General features: G+C 33.3%; 2 protein-coding genes across 3 annotated transcripts; both read left to right on the forward strand.

The window, feature by feature from the left end:
- Window positions 1-1,255: 1,255 nt before the first annotated feature.
- On the forward strand, window positions 1,256-4,955 carry LOC145160011 (cysteine-rich receptor-like protein kinase 2). Of its 2 annotated transcripts, none has more exons than XM_079079068.1 (8): window positions 1,256-1,668; window positions 2,325-2,719; window positions 2,873-3,001; window positions 3,186-3,316; window positions 3,421-3,631; window positions 3,708-3,939; window positions 4,072-4,225; window positions 4,406-4,955. In XM_079079068.1, the coding sequence occupies exons 1-8, from the start codon at window positions 1,259-1,261 to the stop codon at window positions 4,715-4,717; spliced, it is 1,974 nt and encodes a 657-aa protein (XP_078935194.1). In that variant the 5' UTR covers window positions 1,256-1,258; the 3' UTR covers window positions 4,718-4,955. The 2 variants fall into 2 exon arrangements, with proteins under 2 accessions (XP_078935194.1, XP_078935195.1); XM_079079069.1 differs by having other exon boundaries at window positions 4,573-4,665.
- A 1,309-nt stretch (window positions 4,956-6,264) lies between these two features.
- Window positions 6,265-6,977, forward strand: LOC145158137 (uncharacterized). Its single transcript, XM_079077072.1, has 2 exons — window positions 6,265-6,895; window positions 6,967-6,977. The coding sequence occupies exons 1-2, from the start codon at window positions 6,265-6,267 to the stop codon at window positions 6,975-6,977; spliced, it is 642 nt and encodes a 213-aa protein (XP_078933198.1).
- Window positions 6,978-15,113: the final 8,136 nt, after the last annotated feature.

A 15,113-nucleotide genomic window follows, 5' to 3' on the forward strand; every position in this document is an offset into this window, starting at 1 on the left:
AACTGAAGTTTGGAACTTCAACCATCCTTAAATAAATGATAAAATATTGGTTGAAAGTTGGTTAATGGAAGTTACATGCATTTGGCACCAAAATGAGTTGGTTATTATGACATAACCAATTTATGGTAGCATCATGATATCACTACTAGTTTTGGCGGGAACTTGCGTGGCTGGACCCTTTCCAGTCATAAAACTCCGCTTAACTTTCGGGGCGTTGCCCCAATCCCCACCACCAGGGGCTCTGCCCCTTAGACCCCGCAAGGGGCGCTGCCCCTAGACCCCGACAGGGGCGTAACCCCTTAGAACCCTGCACCCAGGGGCTCTAACGGACCCTTGTATTCTCGAGTTCACATTTATCACTCAGAGTGTACACTCCACTCCTCCTGTCTTTGTTAGTAAATTGATCTCAACATATCTCAATATTAATAATAATAACTACACTAAAATATGTTGATAATACTAAAATCACCAACAATTTAAGCATGACTTTTTTTAACATTATTTAATCCATCCATAAATCCATTAGTGACACCTTCCAACGTAAAATGCTTGGAAAAAACTGTATGATGTAGTTGTGTTTTGCAAATATGACTTTTAGATTGCTCAGTGTTACAGTTTTTTTTATAAATCATAACTTAAATATTAGATGATTTGATCACTAGATCAAAGTTTATACAAAATTCAATAATGATGATTCTCTTCGTATAATTATGTCGAAACACGATTTAGTGACACTTCAGCTAGAAAATATACGAAGAGAATTATAATTTGTAAATTGTGCATAAATATGTTCTAGTGATCAAAACAAAGTTTTAAATCCAAAGATTTAACTATTAAAAATAAAAGTGACCACCGAACTTGTTAATCGTAGCACTGACGTATAAATGATATTCCAAGCAAGAATTATGAAGAAAAAAAAACACATTGACATTATCCTCGAAAAATATAAAAAACGTCATGGCAATTCAGTTGAATCTTTTAAAAAAGTATACACCGATGTAATAAAACAAAGCCGCATCTAATTAGTCAACTTGAAGGATGTATTCACAATGTCCCACTAGGCTACTACAATTTGACTATAGTTTATTGGGAGTTCAACCAATATTTCAAATAACATTAATGCCCTCCGTAACTGAAGTTTGATACATTTGTCGACAGGGTAAACTAGTAATTTACGTGACGGCTAAACTTGATATAACTCCTCTGCTAGCGGATAGGAATGTATCCATATCTTTCTCTTTCTCTTTCTCTCTCTTTCATGGGAAAACGTACTCACACACCCATCGGAGGCTTGGGATTCATGATACGCTGGTTGGCCGTGATTCTCCTTGTAATCATGGCGGACACGGTGACTTCACAGTCCAGTAAGAGGAGTAATACTCTGATAAGAAGCTATTGCAGTAAATATGGGGTCTTGAATGAAGAGTTTTTTTCGAGGAACCTGAACACCACCATTTCTAGCCTCCGGCGGCAGTTGTCCAGTGCCACCATATATGAAGCTGTTGCACGGACTATAATCAACGGCGACTCAGTATACGGACTTGCTTTATGTAGGGGATATCTCTCCACTTCAGAGTGTTTGAACTGTTTCGACATAGCTGTGACTGGTGTGAGAGTATGTGGGATTGTCAATGGTGGCCGTGTTATCTACGACGATTGTGAACTTAGGTAATTAGTTACATTCATGATCAATTTCTTTTGCTTTACTACTTCATTTTTATACATAAATCATAATTACCAAATTTATGTTATAGTTTCTTATTATATTTTGTCCCACCAACTCCATGGGACGAAAACTAAATCTACAAATCTACTCTAATAGATATTGAAGTTCAATTGCCAATACCGTTGATTAGATTAGTAATGGATGACTTCAAGAAAAGATACACTACAGATGTTGATGCACTAATATTCATGTGTTGTAAACTGTTGGTACCAAGTAATAAGTGCCCCAGAGTCCCTATAAACTATTGGTAAAACCTAACATGGTATATATAAATAAAAGGTTTTACTAGTATTTTTGGTTGCTTGAGAAAACACCAAAACCATACATGAGTTAATTAAGAACGTCTTGTTTCTTTCCATGACTTGAAGTAAATTTTTGTTGGATTATCCTCAAGGGATGTGATATTTGAGCAATATTAGGTCAAATATTAAGGAGACTAAATTTAAACAATCCAAACATGATATCAAGTTTTTTTTATTATCATATTCCTCATCTCTTCTGCCCCGGTTTATGAAAATTAATCAACATAATCTCTACTAATAAATACATTTATGGTTTCTATTTTATGTGTTTCATTGCATTGTATTAATTGTTGAAGGTACGAGAACTATAACTTCTACATAGAGGCTAATGTTCGGGGAAATGTTGGAGTATGTGGAAACAAAACTTCAACTCAGCCTGCGTTCCAAGAAACAGTGAAAGAGTTAATATCAGACCTTCGATTTGCAACACCAAGAACATCAAATTTCTATGCTGCCTCTGCAAGGCGAGTTAAAGGCAACAATGTAGCTGTATATGCAATTGCACAATGTAATTTAAACATAAGCCAACCCGTTTGTGCGGAATGTTTATCAGTAAGAACTACAACCTTATCAGGTTGTCTTCCTAATACATTCGGAAGGGCAATTGATGCAGGATGCTTTATGAGGTACTCTAGTACTGCGTTTTTTAGAAACAACCAGACTATTGATTTAACACCCTTTCTAAAAGATGGTAAGACCTATTTCCTAGACATGACTTTTAATATTGTTTTTACGTGAGATATCTATAGTCAAAGATACTTCAACCGAGTCCTTAGGTGCCATTTAGCTATGTTGTTTGCAATATATTCGTTTATGGATTTATGTGATATGTACAATATACCAGGACGAATTTCAATCCCTAAAGGAGCTATTATAGGAGGAGTTCTTGGAGGTGTCACCATTATGTTGATTGTACTTGTAGTTGTATATCTCTTGTGGCATGTGTCTACAAAGTCAAGTGATCACCAACAAGGTACATACTAATGCACATCCACTTTTACAAATGTATGGTATGAAATTTTGGGAAACATTTATACTAATCTTGTACATCAACTTAACATGTTTCTAAAATGGAATGACTTATTATCTTAATGTATCTTTACTACATAAGTACATGGTTAGTGGTTTGTACTATATTTGAGGTTTCGACTTCACAGATAAGTCGACTGGAGCAACTGAACTTCTGCAAGGCCCCATGGCTTATAACTTCAATGATTTAGTTATCGCAACTAATAATTTTAGTATAGAGCAGAAACTTGGAGAAGGAGCTTTCGGAGAGGTTTATAAGGTATTTGTATTAGTTTTTATTATCCTATAATTGTATATATATTTTTTTCTTTATAGTCTAAATAGACATTTGCTCTTCTTATAATTTTTTTTGATATACATCAGGGGACACTATTAAACGGGGAAGTAGTTGCAATAAAGAAAACATCCATGTCTTCTAGAGGAAGAAAAACAGACTTCGATAATGAACTTAAAATCATTAGTAATGTTCATCATCGTCATCTTATGCGCCTTCTTGGATACTGTAACAAAGACCCGCACATGTTTCTTGTTCTAGAATTCATGGAAAACGGAAGCCTTGATAATTTCCTTTACGGTGAGTTGGAAAGCATGCATTTAGCTGACGAATTGGTGTAGTTATAATACCTGACATTCGATCTAACAAATGGCAGGTGAAAAACGAGGGAGTCTAAATTGGAAACAATGGTTTGAAATAATCTTTGGAATAGCAAGGGGACTTGCATATCTACATGAACAATACCATGTCACAGTCGTTCATGGAGATATTAAATCGAGCAACATTCTACTTGATAATGAGTTTCAACCAAAAATTTCAGACTTTTGTTTGGTTAGACTGTTACCAGAAAATAAGACGCATATCAGCACCAAAGTTGCAGGGACATTGTAAGTTCATTCACTTAGAGTCTCCTTACCAATTTGAACATCTTTTCTAGTTCTCTTTGTGTATGTGTTTGATTTCTTCTTTACTAATATATTTCATTCCTTTTAACTATTCGAATATGATATTATTTATAGTGGCTATGTAGCGCCAGAGTATGCAATCCATGGACATGTATCTGAGAAAGTAGATACGTACAGCTTTGGTGTTCTAGTCCTTGAAATTATTAGTGGGAGGAGTTGCACTGAAGGCATAGGAAATGGATCTGTTGTAAACAACTTAGTTGATTACGTAAGTATCTTAAAGTTATATATTTGGCATATATTTTTTACTTGGGTCCATATCTCATGAGTCTTGTCTACAAGTAGATCGATGAAGGCAAAAAAAAATATAATCATATAACCATTTATTGAATAATTTGAAATATATATTTTATACAATCTTGTTTTTCTTAATTATTGTGTATGATAGGCATGGAATCTATACCAAAATGGAATACATGAGAATCTATGTGATCTTAAACTAGACCTAACTGAATATCTACAAGATGTAAAGAAAATCATAGAGCTATCCTTGATGTGCACTCAATCACCCGCATCAACAAGACCATCAATGTCTGAAGTAGTTTTGGTTTTAAGTGACAGATCACCAGAGCAAATATCCCCAATGACGTCTACATATAAGGAACCTCATGTATCTATTTCACTAGACACTAGTACATATACTACTCCACGAACAACATCAAATGCCACTACATCAACTGTTCAACTTTCAGGTCGGTAGATTTCCATTTTGGATGGTGATTTAGCAACAACAATATGGTGCTAATAACATCACAACTCATTCGAGAAAATATTACTCATGAATGGTAGCGGTTATTATAGTGTTGATTTTTCCATCCATAATCTTTTTTATGTCTGGAAAAGAAAGAGTATATGTTATATAAGATCATATAAGAATCCAAATTATATTACATATGTAGTATGAGATGTATAATGATAAGAACAATTGGGCTTCATAATCTTTTGTTCGAGAGGAATATATTTAAATCATCACCTTCAAGGTCTTGTAAAATATCTATAGCATTTTGTGACAATTTTTATTTTCTTTGGAATAATAAATTATGGATGGCCTAAAAAATTGGATTTTAAAATAGGCTTAATATAAACTTTTTCAATCATCCATGTCTAATTTTGCCTCACAAACGTTTTGTAATCACAAACTCTATCAATATAATCATAAGTTCCAATAAGAAGAAAAGATTACTCAAAGTGAATTTAAATGAATGATAAGTACTATAAAATCATAGATTTATTACTGAATACTTTTACAAAACAAAATCCTCGCTACAAAACAACGATCTATCATTCACAAATTTCCTATCAATTTAGGCATATAAGATTAGCTAATATAAATGACCTATTAGAAGTGAATTATATGAATCCCTAACTTGAAAAAGACATCTTATATTAACAAGAGAATAGAGAGAATGGTTAAACTGATTGATTCACCAAATGACTCTCTACACACTTTAATACACCTGATATGACTAGATGTTAGATGTAGTTCAAGTCATATACAACCTCTCTGTCACTTTTTATCTTCTGGATAATCTAGCCCCATTAATCCACATGTGTCAGCTACTTGATAATTTACAACGTCCCTAGCACTTCTTCAACTTTGACGTCTTCTCAAGCTCAACGTACAACAACATACGAATCTACTTTGACTAAATGTCATTTTGTACCTTCTATTTTATCCTACATTTAGCATGACAAAATAATGTTATTGTCCCCCCCTCCCCCCCCCCCCCCACCATGTTAATGTTGGTGATTTTATCACCAAATATATTTTAGTGTAATGGACTTAACAAGTGTTTCAAGAATAATGTTTTTAGTTATAATACAAGTTAGGAGGTGCGGGAGTGCACACTTGTATTTACTAAATATTATTAGTACTAAATATTTAAGAACAATACAAGGACTAAATTGTCATTCTTGAAAAGATTAAAACCGTTTTTCATTTATCTGTTGTTTGGATAAGTTAGGGAAACGGATATACATATTGAAACACAGAGGAAAACAATTGAACGCTCTTTTTCTTCTTCTTCTTCATCATCTGATCAAAATTGATTCTGATTTTGTGCCTAAGATCAGAATTGTTGTTTCAGGAATTATCCTAGTTTGGATTTCGTGATACCCAAGGCATATAGGGTCGAAATATCAAACAAGGAAAGTGTTTACACGATTCCTGTTTGTGATCCAGATTTTCTATAACCCTATTTCGTTTCCCCAACAATCTTGGTTGATATTTCCGTTTTTCTGGAAAAGATGGCTGGCAATTCATTGAAAGACATGAATACTTCGTTTGGCAAATTGGAGAAATTTCAGGGCCAAGATTTCAGACGTTGGCAAAAGAAGATGCACTTCTGGTTGACCACTTTGAAAGTTGTCTATGTTCTTTCTACTCCAAAACCAGAAGAGGTTGAAGATGCAAGTCTGGAACAAATCAGAAGGAGAAGCAAATGGGAGAATGACAACTACATCTGCCTTGGTCACATTCTGAATGGTATGTGTGATTCCCTCTTTGACACTCATCAAAACATTGAAACAGCAAGTGAATTATGGAACACACTTGAAGCAAAATATATTGCAGAAGATGCTTCAAGTAAAAAGTTCATTGTTTCTGATTTCAACAATTATAAAATGGTTGATTCTCGATCTGTAATGGAACAATATAATGAAATCCTACGAATTTATGGTCAATTCAAACAACACAACATGTCCATGGACGAATCCTTTGCTGTTTCAAGTGTGATTGATAAACTTCCACCCTCATGGAAAGATTTCAAACACCATCTGAAACATAGAAAGGTAGAGATAAGTTTGATTCAACTTGGGAGTCATTTGAAAATCGAAGAAGGACTTCGTGATCAAGAGAATGACAAAGGAACTGGAAAGGGCAAATCTGATTTTGGACAGCCCCAAGTTCATATGGTTGAATGTAATAAAGAAGACAATTCTAATCATAAGGGCAAGGGTAAAAAATGTAAGTATAAGGGTAACAACAAAAAGTCCAACAAAAAATACAGGGATTCCAAGGAACTTGTGTGTTGGAGATGCCATCTGAAAGGGCATATGAAACGTGACTGTCGGGTGAAACTTGGAAATAAAGGTGCAAGTGGTAGTGGAAAAGAGGGTGCTGGTGGTGGCAGTGGGTCTCATGATCAATCTGCAACCAAAGGTCAATTAACTATAGATCTTGTAAGTTCAGTATTCAATGTTATGCTACTAACTCCTGAAGTTTCTTTTGTACAGGGGGCTGATACAGATTCATGGTGGCTTGATACATGTTCTACACATCACGTGTGTAATGATGAACGATGGTTCACGAAGTTGAACATAGTAAATAAAGGTTCTGTCTTACACATGGCGGATGAAGGATCAAAGCCAATTTTAGGAACTGGTGTTTATTAGTATTACGTTTACTTCTGGAAAAACAATTAATTTGTTTGATGTATTGTATGTTCCAAAGGTTCGAAAGAACCTTGTGTCTAGTGGTTTGTTGAATTGTATGGGTTATAAACAAGTGATTGAGTCAAACAAGTATGTGTTGTCTAAATATGGAATATTTGTGGGATTTGGTTATTATTGTGAACGTGTTTTTAAGTTAAATGTTATAAGTTGTTTTGCATCACATGTCAAATCTACTTGTATGACTTCTGCATCTAATCTTGATAATTATATGTTATGGCATAATAGATTAGGACATGTTCATATTAAAAGAATGGTTGAAATGTCAAAATCCGGATTGATTCCAGCTTTTGACATTAATTCTGAAAAATGCAAAACTTGTATGTTAACTGAAATCACGAAACAACCGTTTCCAAATGTTAATAGAAAATCAGAAGTGTTGGAATTGATTCATAGTGATCTATGTGATTTCCATGCTACACCTTCCTTGGGAAATAAAGAGTACATTGTTACTTTTATTGATGATTCAAGTCGGTTTTGTTATGTATACTTGTTACATTCCAAAAATGAAGCTTTGGAAAAGTTTAAATTATATAAAACTGAAGTCGAATTACAGTTGGGTATTTCTATAAAATGTCTTAGGACAGATAGGGGAGGAGAGTACATGGATTCTGAATACTTTCAATCGGTTGGAATCATTCATTAAACCACAGCTCCTTACAATCCACAACAAAATGGTGTTGCTGAATGGAAAAATCGAGTTTTAAAAGAAATGGTAAATTCGATGCTTTCTTTTTCGGGTTTAAGTGAAGGCTTTTGGGGTGAAGCTATGCTCACAGCCAATTATGTGCTAAACCGGGTTCCTAATAAACGGAACAAAGTTACTCCTTATGAACTTTGGCACAAGAAAACACCAAATTTGAATTATTTTCGAATTTGGGGATGTCGAGCAGTTGTGAAATTACCCGAACCTAAAAAGAAAAATTTGGGTGAAAGAGGAATTGACTGCATATTTATTGGATATGCAGAACATTCCAGAGCTTATAGGTTTTATGTTATAGAACCTAATGAGGCATATTCCGTTCATACCATTATAGAGTCGCGAGATGCGATTTTTGATGAGCTGCGATATTCTTCAATTCAAAGACCAAAGGATCTGATTCCAAGCACAAGTGAGGTGCCTAAATCAGATGGTAAGGAAGTTGTTTCAATTCCAGAAACACAGCAACTTCGTAAAAGCAAACGAGGTCGAGTCGCGAAAATTTTTGGCGATGACTTTCAACTATTTTTAGTTGAAGGTTCGAGGGATAAAGTGAAGAAACAATACTCATATTCCTCTCATCTTGAGACTGAACCAAAGACTTTTAAGGAAGCTATGGAGTCTCGAGATGTTGCGTTTTGGAAAGAAGCGGTTGATGAAGAAATGTCATCCATTATGGAGAATAATGTTTGGGTGTTATCTGATTTACCTCCTGGTTCTAAACCTTTGGGATGTAAATGGATTTTCAAGAAGAAAATGAAGGTAGATGGAACCATTGATAAATTCAAGGCTCGTCTGGTCATACAAGGTTTTAGACAAAAAGCCAATATCGATTATTTTGATACGTGTGCACCGGTAGCACGGATTTCTACCATTAGATTGTTGCTTGCTTTGGCAGCTATTCACAATCTAGTGATACATCAAATGGATGTTAAAACAGCTTTTTTGAATGGTGATCTTGACGAAGAAGTTTATATGAAACAACCAGAAGGTTTTGTCCTGCCTGGAAATGAGCAAAAAGTGTGTAGACTTGTGAAATCTTTATATGGACTTAAACAAGCTCCAAAACAATGGCATTTGAAGTTTGATGAAGTTATTTTGTCTAATGGTTTTTCTTTAAACCAATCTGACAAATGTGTTTACAGCCGTTTTGATTCATCTGGATCTGGTGTGATCATTTGCTTGTATGTAGATGATATGTTGATTTTTGGCACTGATCAAAATCAAATTAATGCAACAAAGAATTTATTGTCTTCAAAGTTTTCTATGAAGGATATGGGGGAGGCAGATGTAATCCTTGGAATAAGGATTAAACGGGTGAACAAGGGACTTGCTATTACACAGTCACATTACATTGAGAAAATTCTCAAACGGTTTAATTACAGTGATTGTACACCCGTTAGCACCCCTATGGATTCAAGCATGAAGTTGATGCCTAATAGAGGCAGATCAGTTTCTCAACTGGAGTACTCGCAAGCTATTGGTTCTTTGATGTATGCTATGACTAGCACTCGTCCTGATATAGCTTACGCAGTGGGAAGATTGAGTATATTTACTCATAATCCTAGTACTCAACATTGGCAAGCGGTTCATCATGTTTTCAAATATTTGAAAGGAATCAAGGATTATTGTTTGTGTTATTCAGGATTTCCTTCGGTTTTGGAAGGATATTCTGATGCAAGTTGGATATGCAATAGAGAAGATCATTCTTCTACAACTGGTTGGGTATTCTTGCTTGGTGGAGGTGCTATCTCATGGGCATCTAAGAAGCAATCTTGTATAACAAGTTCAACGATGGAATCTGAATTTATAGCATTGGCTGCTGCAAGCAAGGAAGCAGAATGGTTAAAGAATTTGATTTATGAGATTCCATTGTGGAGGAAACCGATTTCACCATTATCTATCCGCTGTGATAGTGTTTCAACTTTGAGTAAAGCTTATAGTTAAGTTTATAATGGTAAATCGAGACAAATTGATGTTAGACATTGGATGATTAGAAATCTAATCATGGATGGTGTGATTTCGATTGAGTTTGTAAAATCACAACAAAATTTGGCGGACCATCTCACTAAGAGTTTGGCGCGAGACTTAGTGCACAAGTCTGTTATAGGGATGGGCTTAAAGTCCTTGTAAATTCTTATGAATGAGACACCCAATTCCCATCTAATACAATGTTAGAGGTTGAATTCAATGAGGAAAACTTATTTATATGAATTGGAACAAAGATTATAACTATCCCAAGGTACGTGTGTTTGAACCTGTAGAGACCAGGATGAATTTGATTTCTTAATGATTTTTTTGATAAAATATATACAGGTACATGAATAAAAGAATCACTTATATGATCGTGAAGTGTAGCCGCACTTCAAAGAGCTTGGGACTTGGCTTTTATACGATCACGAATGGATTGGGACACATGACTTTATAATTAGTGTCAAGTTATTTTGTTGAGATGATTTTAAAACTAATATGTATATTATCTTCAGATATTCAAAAGAGTTGATGGGTTCAATCTTTAAGATACCTTGATTTCTCGAATGTTTGAAATGTGTAATATACTAACATGAAAATTCAATCGTATCGATATTTTCATTTATGCATTAGTTTCGTTTTCTTTTGTTTTAAGGTTGTTAATTCAAGGTTACACTAAAATAGGGGAGGATTGTTGGTGATTTTATCACCAAATATATTTTAGTGTAATGGACTTAACAAGTGTTTCAAGAATAATGTTTTTAGTTATAATACAAGTTAGGAGGTGCGGGAGTGCACACTTGTATTTACTAAATATTTTAAGAACAGTACAAGGACTAAATTGTCATTCTTGAAAAGATTAAAACCGTTTTTCATTTCTCCGTTGTTTGGATAAGTTAGGGAAACGGATATACATATTGAAACACAGAGAAAAACAATTGAACGCTCTTTTTCTTCTTCTTCTTCATCATCTGATCAAAATTGATTCTGATTTTGTACCTAAGATCAGAATTGTTGTTTCAGGAATTATCCCAGTTTGGATTTCGTGATACCCAAGGCATATAGGGTCGAAATATCAAACAAGGAAAGTGTTTACACGATTCCTGTTTGTGATCCAGATTTTCTATAACCCTATTTCGTTTCCCCAACAGTTAACATGCATATCATCAGTTTTTGAAAAGGGATCAAATAGTTTACTGTGTTGCTTAAAAATTCAAATTGACTAGAAATCAACGGTTTGGCAAGAATGTCAACCCTTTGATTTTCTGATTCATTCTTAACCATTTTTAATACTCCTTTTTGATACATTTTCTCTTATAAAATGAACATCAACTTCATGTTTGGTTTTTTCATAGAAAATAGGATTCAATGCTAAATTATTAGTAGAACTATTATCACTAAAACATTATATGGAATTAATATTATTATACCTAATCAAAGAAACATTGTAAAACCCACATTAACTCACATGTTACAAAACATGAGCTATAATCTAATTCCATGGAAGAACAAGAAAGAGCATCGTGCTACTTACTCGTCCATTAAATCATAGATTGACCAAAAAATAGATGATACCTAGTCACTGAACTACACGTAGATACGCATCTTGTCCAATAAGCATCCACTTTGGAATTTAAACACGTTTTTCCTAATTTAAAAATATGCACACCTTTACTTTGATTTTGTTTTAGAAAATTTAGGACATGTAATGCAAGGTTTAAGTGTGACTTTCTAGGATTGTGCATAAATTGACTTAAATTTTGCACAATAAAAGATGTATCAGATCTAGTTATGGTTAGTTATGGTTAGGTAGACTAATTTCCCAATTATTTTTTTATAAACATATATATTTTTCAAGGAATTATCACATTTATCAGCATCAACACTAATCAACACATTAGGATCAAATGATGTTTTTACTTATTTACATCTTAACATTCCAAATTCAGGTGATAATTTAAGACAATATTTTCTTTTTGTGAAACAAATACCAACACTTGTATAAAAAACCTCTATTCCTAAGAAAAATTTGAACTTATCAAAATCGTTAATCGAATTTTTTTATTTCAAAAACTCTTTTACTTTGTTTATTCCACATATACTGCAATAGCACTTTTATCCATTTTAATAACACTCTGTACCAAACCAACATAAAACAAGGCAAAATAAAGCTTTTCATTCTACTTCCTAGGATCTTGGTTAAGACCATGTAAAGATTTAAGCAATTTACAAATATGTTTATCACCTTAAGGCAATATCATAAACACTTCCTCATTAAGTTTATTATACAAAAAAACATTATTTACATCAAGTTGGAATAAACCCCGAATTATTGTTAACATAACAAATCATAACTACCGTAACCGTCACCATCTTTGCAACATGTGAAATTTTTTCCTCATAAAAGATACATTCCTTTTGATTATACCCTTTGACAACCAACCTTTCCTTGTATCATTCTACTTCACCGCTTGATTTATATTTAATTTTATAAACCCATCGACACCCAATTGGTTTACTATTTGGATGAAGATATGTTATTACCCATGTTTTATTCCTATACAAAGTTATCATTTCATCATGCATTATAGCAACCTAGTTTAGATCAGAAGAAGACTCATTATAACTAAGAGGTTCAACAATACTGTTAAGATTAGACATAAAGAAAAAAATTTCAACATTTAAGAAAAAGTAATTAACAGACTTTTCGATTCCATATTTGTGTTTTCATTCACTAATAAAATCATGGAATCTAGCAGGTAATCTAGATTCCCTTCTTGTAAATGCAATAGAATCGCTCCGAGAAGGCTCAATGATTTCATGACTAGTTCCCTCCGAAAAAATAGTCATCCTGCACAAAAGCCAATTAATCCTGATAACTTACTAAAGTAGAATCTAAAGGATGGACTATACTAGCACAATCATTCTATTTGATCGCACCCGACCTACCTAGTTCAAGTTTATCATTCAAGGGATGATAAATAAGAAAATCATCATAGGAAACAGAGTGTTCAGACTTTGTTTACCAGTTAAATAAAAAAATAACAAATTCATTGAATCGGAGTATATATTTATTATGAATAGAGGTTTGCATTCTAAAAGGAAAAATATTTTCATAAAACTTCACATCCTTGAAAAACAAAACATAGATACCTATACATATGTAAAATTATCAACTTTGGAGTAAATCATTTGAAAATGAGATAATCTATTTAAAATTGAAGAAGGCATCTTGTTTATAAGAAATTTAGAAGTCAAAATAACCACCCCCACCCCTAACGTTCATGGAAAACATTACTGGAAAAGTAATAAACTTGCAATATTTAAGGAGCTTACTCTTCACAAACATGTTCTATTGTGGAGGATAAGCACATAATGTTTAATGAACAATACCCTTAGTTTCATTAAAAAAATTCATATAAGAAATAACAAACTCTATCCCATTATCAAAACTCGCTATTTTAACCAATATGATAAATGGTTGCTCAAGAAATTATAAAACACATAATATGAATAGAAATCATTATATTTAGATTTGATCAAATAGACCATGACATCCCTTATGAAATTATCCATAATAGTCAAGAAATACTAAAGCCACCCTTGGTATATATGAGAGTTATACGAACCCAAAACATCAAGATAGATTAAATCACCAAGTATATATGACTTATGTTGGCTGAGATAAGGACTTACAAATTTGTTTATCCTTTCTATGCATGTCACAAGGTGGAAGATATTCATTACCAAGATTAAGAAAAGCTTCAACACATTTAACATATGATCAACTAGATGACCATGTTCCAATACCGTTATTACAAATTTAACTAATTTATCTTAAAAACCATTATTAAATTGTCATTATATTATATTATATGTAAAGGATATTTTTCAAATCATAAAACATCCTATGTTATAATAGTGAATAACACAAACAAATAAAAGTATAAATACAACTATGCCAAATCGTTATTTGAAATATAAAATATGAAAAAAAATTATTATATGTATTGTATATAAATGAAAGAGCAATAAAATATTATATAGTCATTATAAATCTAATATTTCATAAATGAAATACTACTAAATATTGAATACAATAATATAATTAGTAAAATAAGAAATATTTAACATTTAATTATAATTATAAGGTAAATTGGAATATTGTTGAATGAGAAAGATATATATATATATATATATATATATATATATATATATCGGCGGAACGGGAGATGTAATATTCGTATGTGAATATAAAATTAAGTATATTCATATATGAACATTAAGTGGTATATTTCTATATAATTATTCATATATGTCTGTTTATAAGTAATTATTGATATATGATTATGTTGGTTGGTGGCGGAGATGTAGTGGTGGATGTGGCGCTTCTAGACGTGGCGGATGTGGTGGTGATGGTAACGCTAGGTGACAGAGGTAGTGGTGGTAGTGGTGATTGTTGTGGTGGAGGATGTAGCGCCTGTTTTTCGTAATAGCCATTAATGTTTAAGGGTAATCAAGATAAAATGGATGAAAACTATAGTTTACTCTCAGATAATTTTGTGGATATAAACTTTGGAAAAAATAGATTTTGTATGAGAAAGTTATGGTTGTTCGAAGTTTAGATTAAAGTACGTTGCCATTTTGAGAAATTAAATGGAAGTCAAAAGTCAAATGCTCAAGTCTCGAGTAAACGCAATATAGAGGTTAACTTATGCAGCGCGAGAGTGAGCAGAGTCATGAGACACGTTTCGACGGCTGAAATACACATGGCGTAAAGATGGAATATGTGGCGAAAAACAAGAACAACGCATAACTCGACGCGAAGACCAAGCGGTAGAAATAGTTTTCGATTTGTGTCATTTTGAGTGTTTTGGCACACACGGTCGGGAGAGTGGCTCGAGAGGTGTTCCCAAAGGCTTATAACCGATGAGTTATGCTAGTGTACAGGGGATACGAGGGTTGAGTTACAATA

This window comes from Lactuca virosa, chromosome 2, assembly GCF_052849685.1.
Source record: "Lactuca virosa cultivar CGN04683 chromosome 2, Lactuca_virosa_CGN04683_v6, whole genome shotgun sequence".
Taxonomy (NCBI): Eukaryota; Viridiplantae; Streptophyta; class Magnoliopsida; order Asterales; family Asteraceae; genus Lactuca; species Lactuca virosa.

Bases quoted from the DNA above. Each gene is read 5' to 3' on its own strand.
- LOC145158137 (XM_079077072.1), top strand. From the start codon at position 6,265: ATGGCTGGCAATTCATTGAAAGACATGAATACTTCGTTTGGCAAATTG.
- LOC145160011 (XM_079079068.1), top strand. From the start codon at position 1,259: ATGGGAAAACGTACTCACACACCCATCGGAGGCTTGGGATTCATGATA. The intron at 2,720-2,872 runs GTAAGACCTATT...ACAATATACCAG, and splicing joins AACACCCTTTCTAAAAGATG to GACGAATTTCAATCCCTAAA. The intron at 3,940-4,071 runs GTAAGTTCATTC...TATTATTTATAG, and splicing joins ACCAAAGTTGCAGGGACATT to TGGCTATGTAGCGCCAGAGT.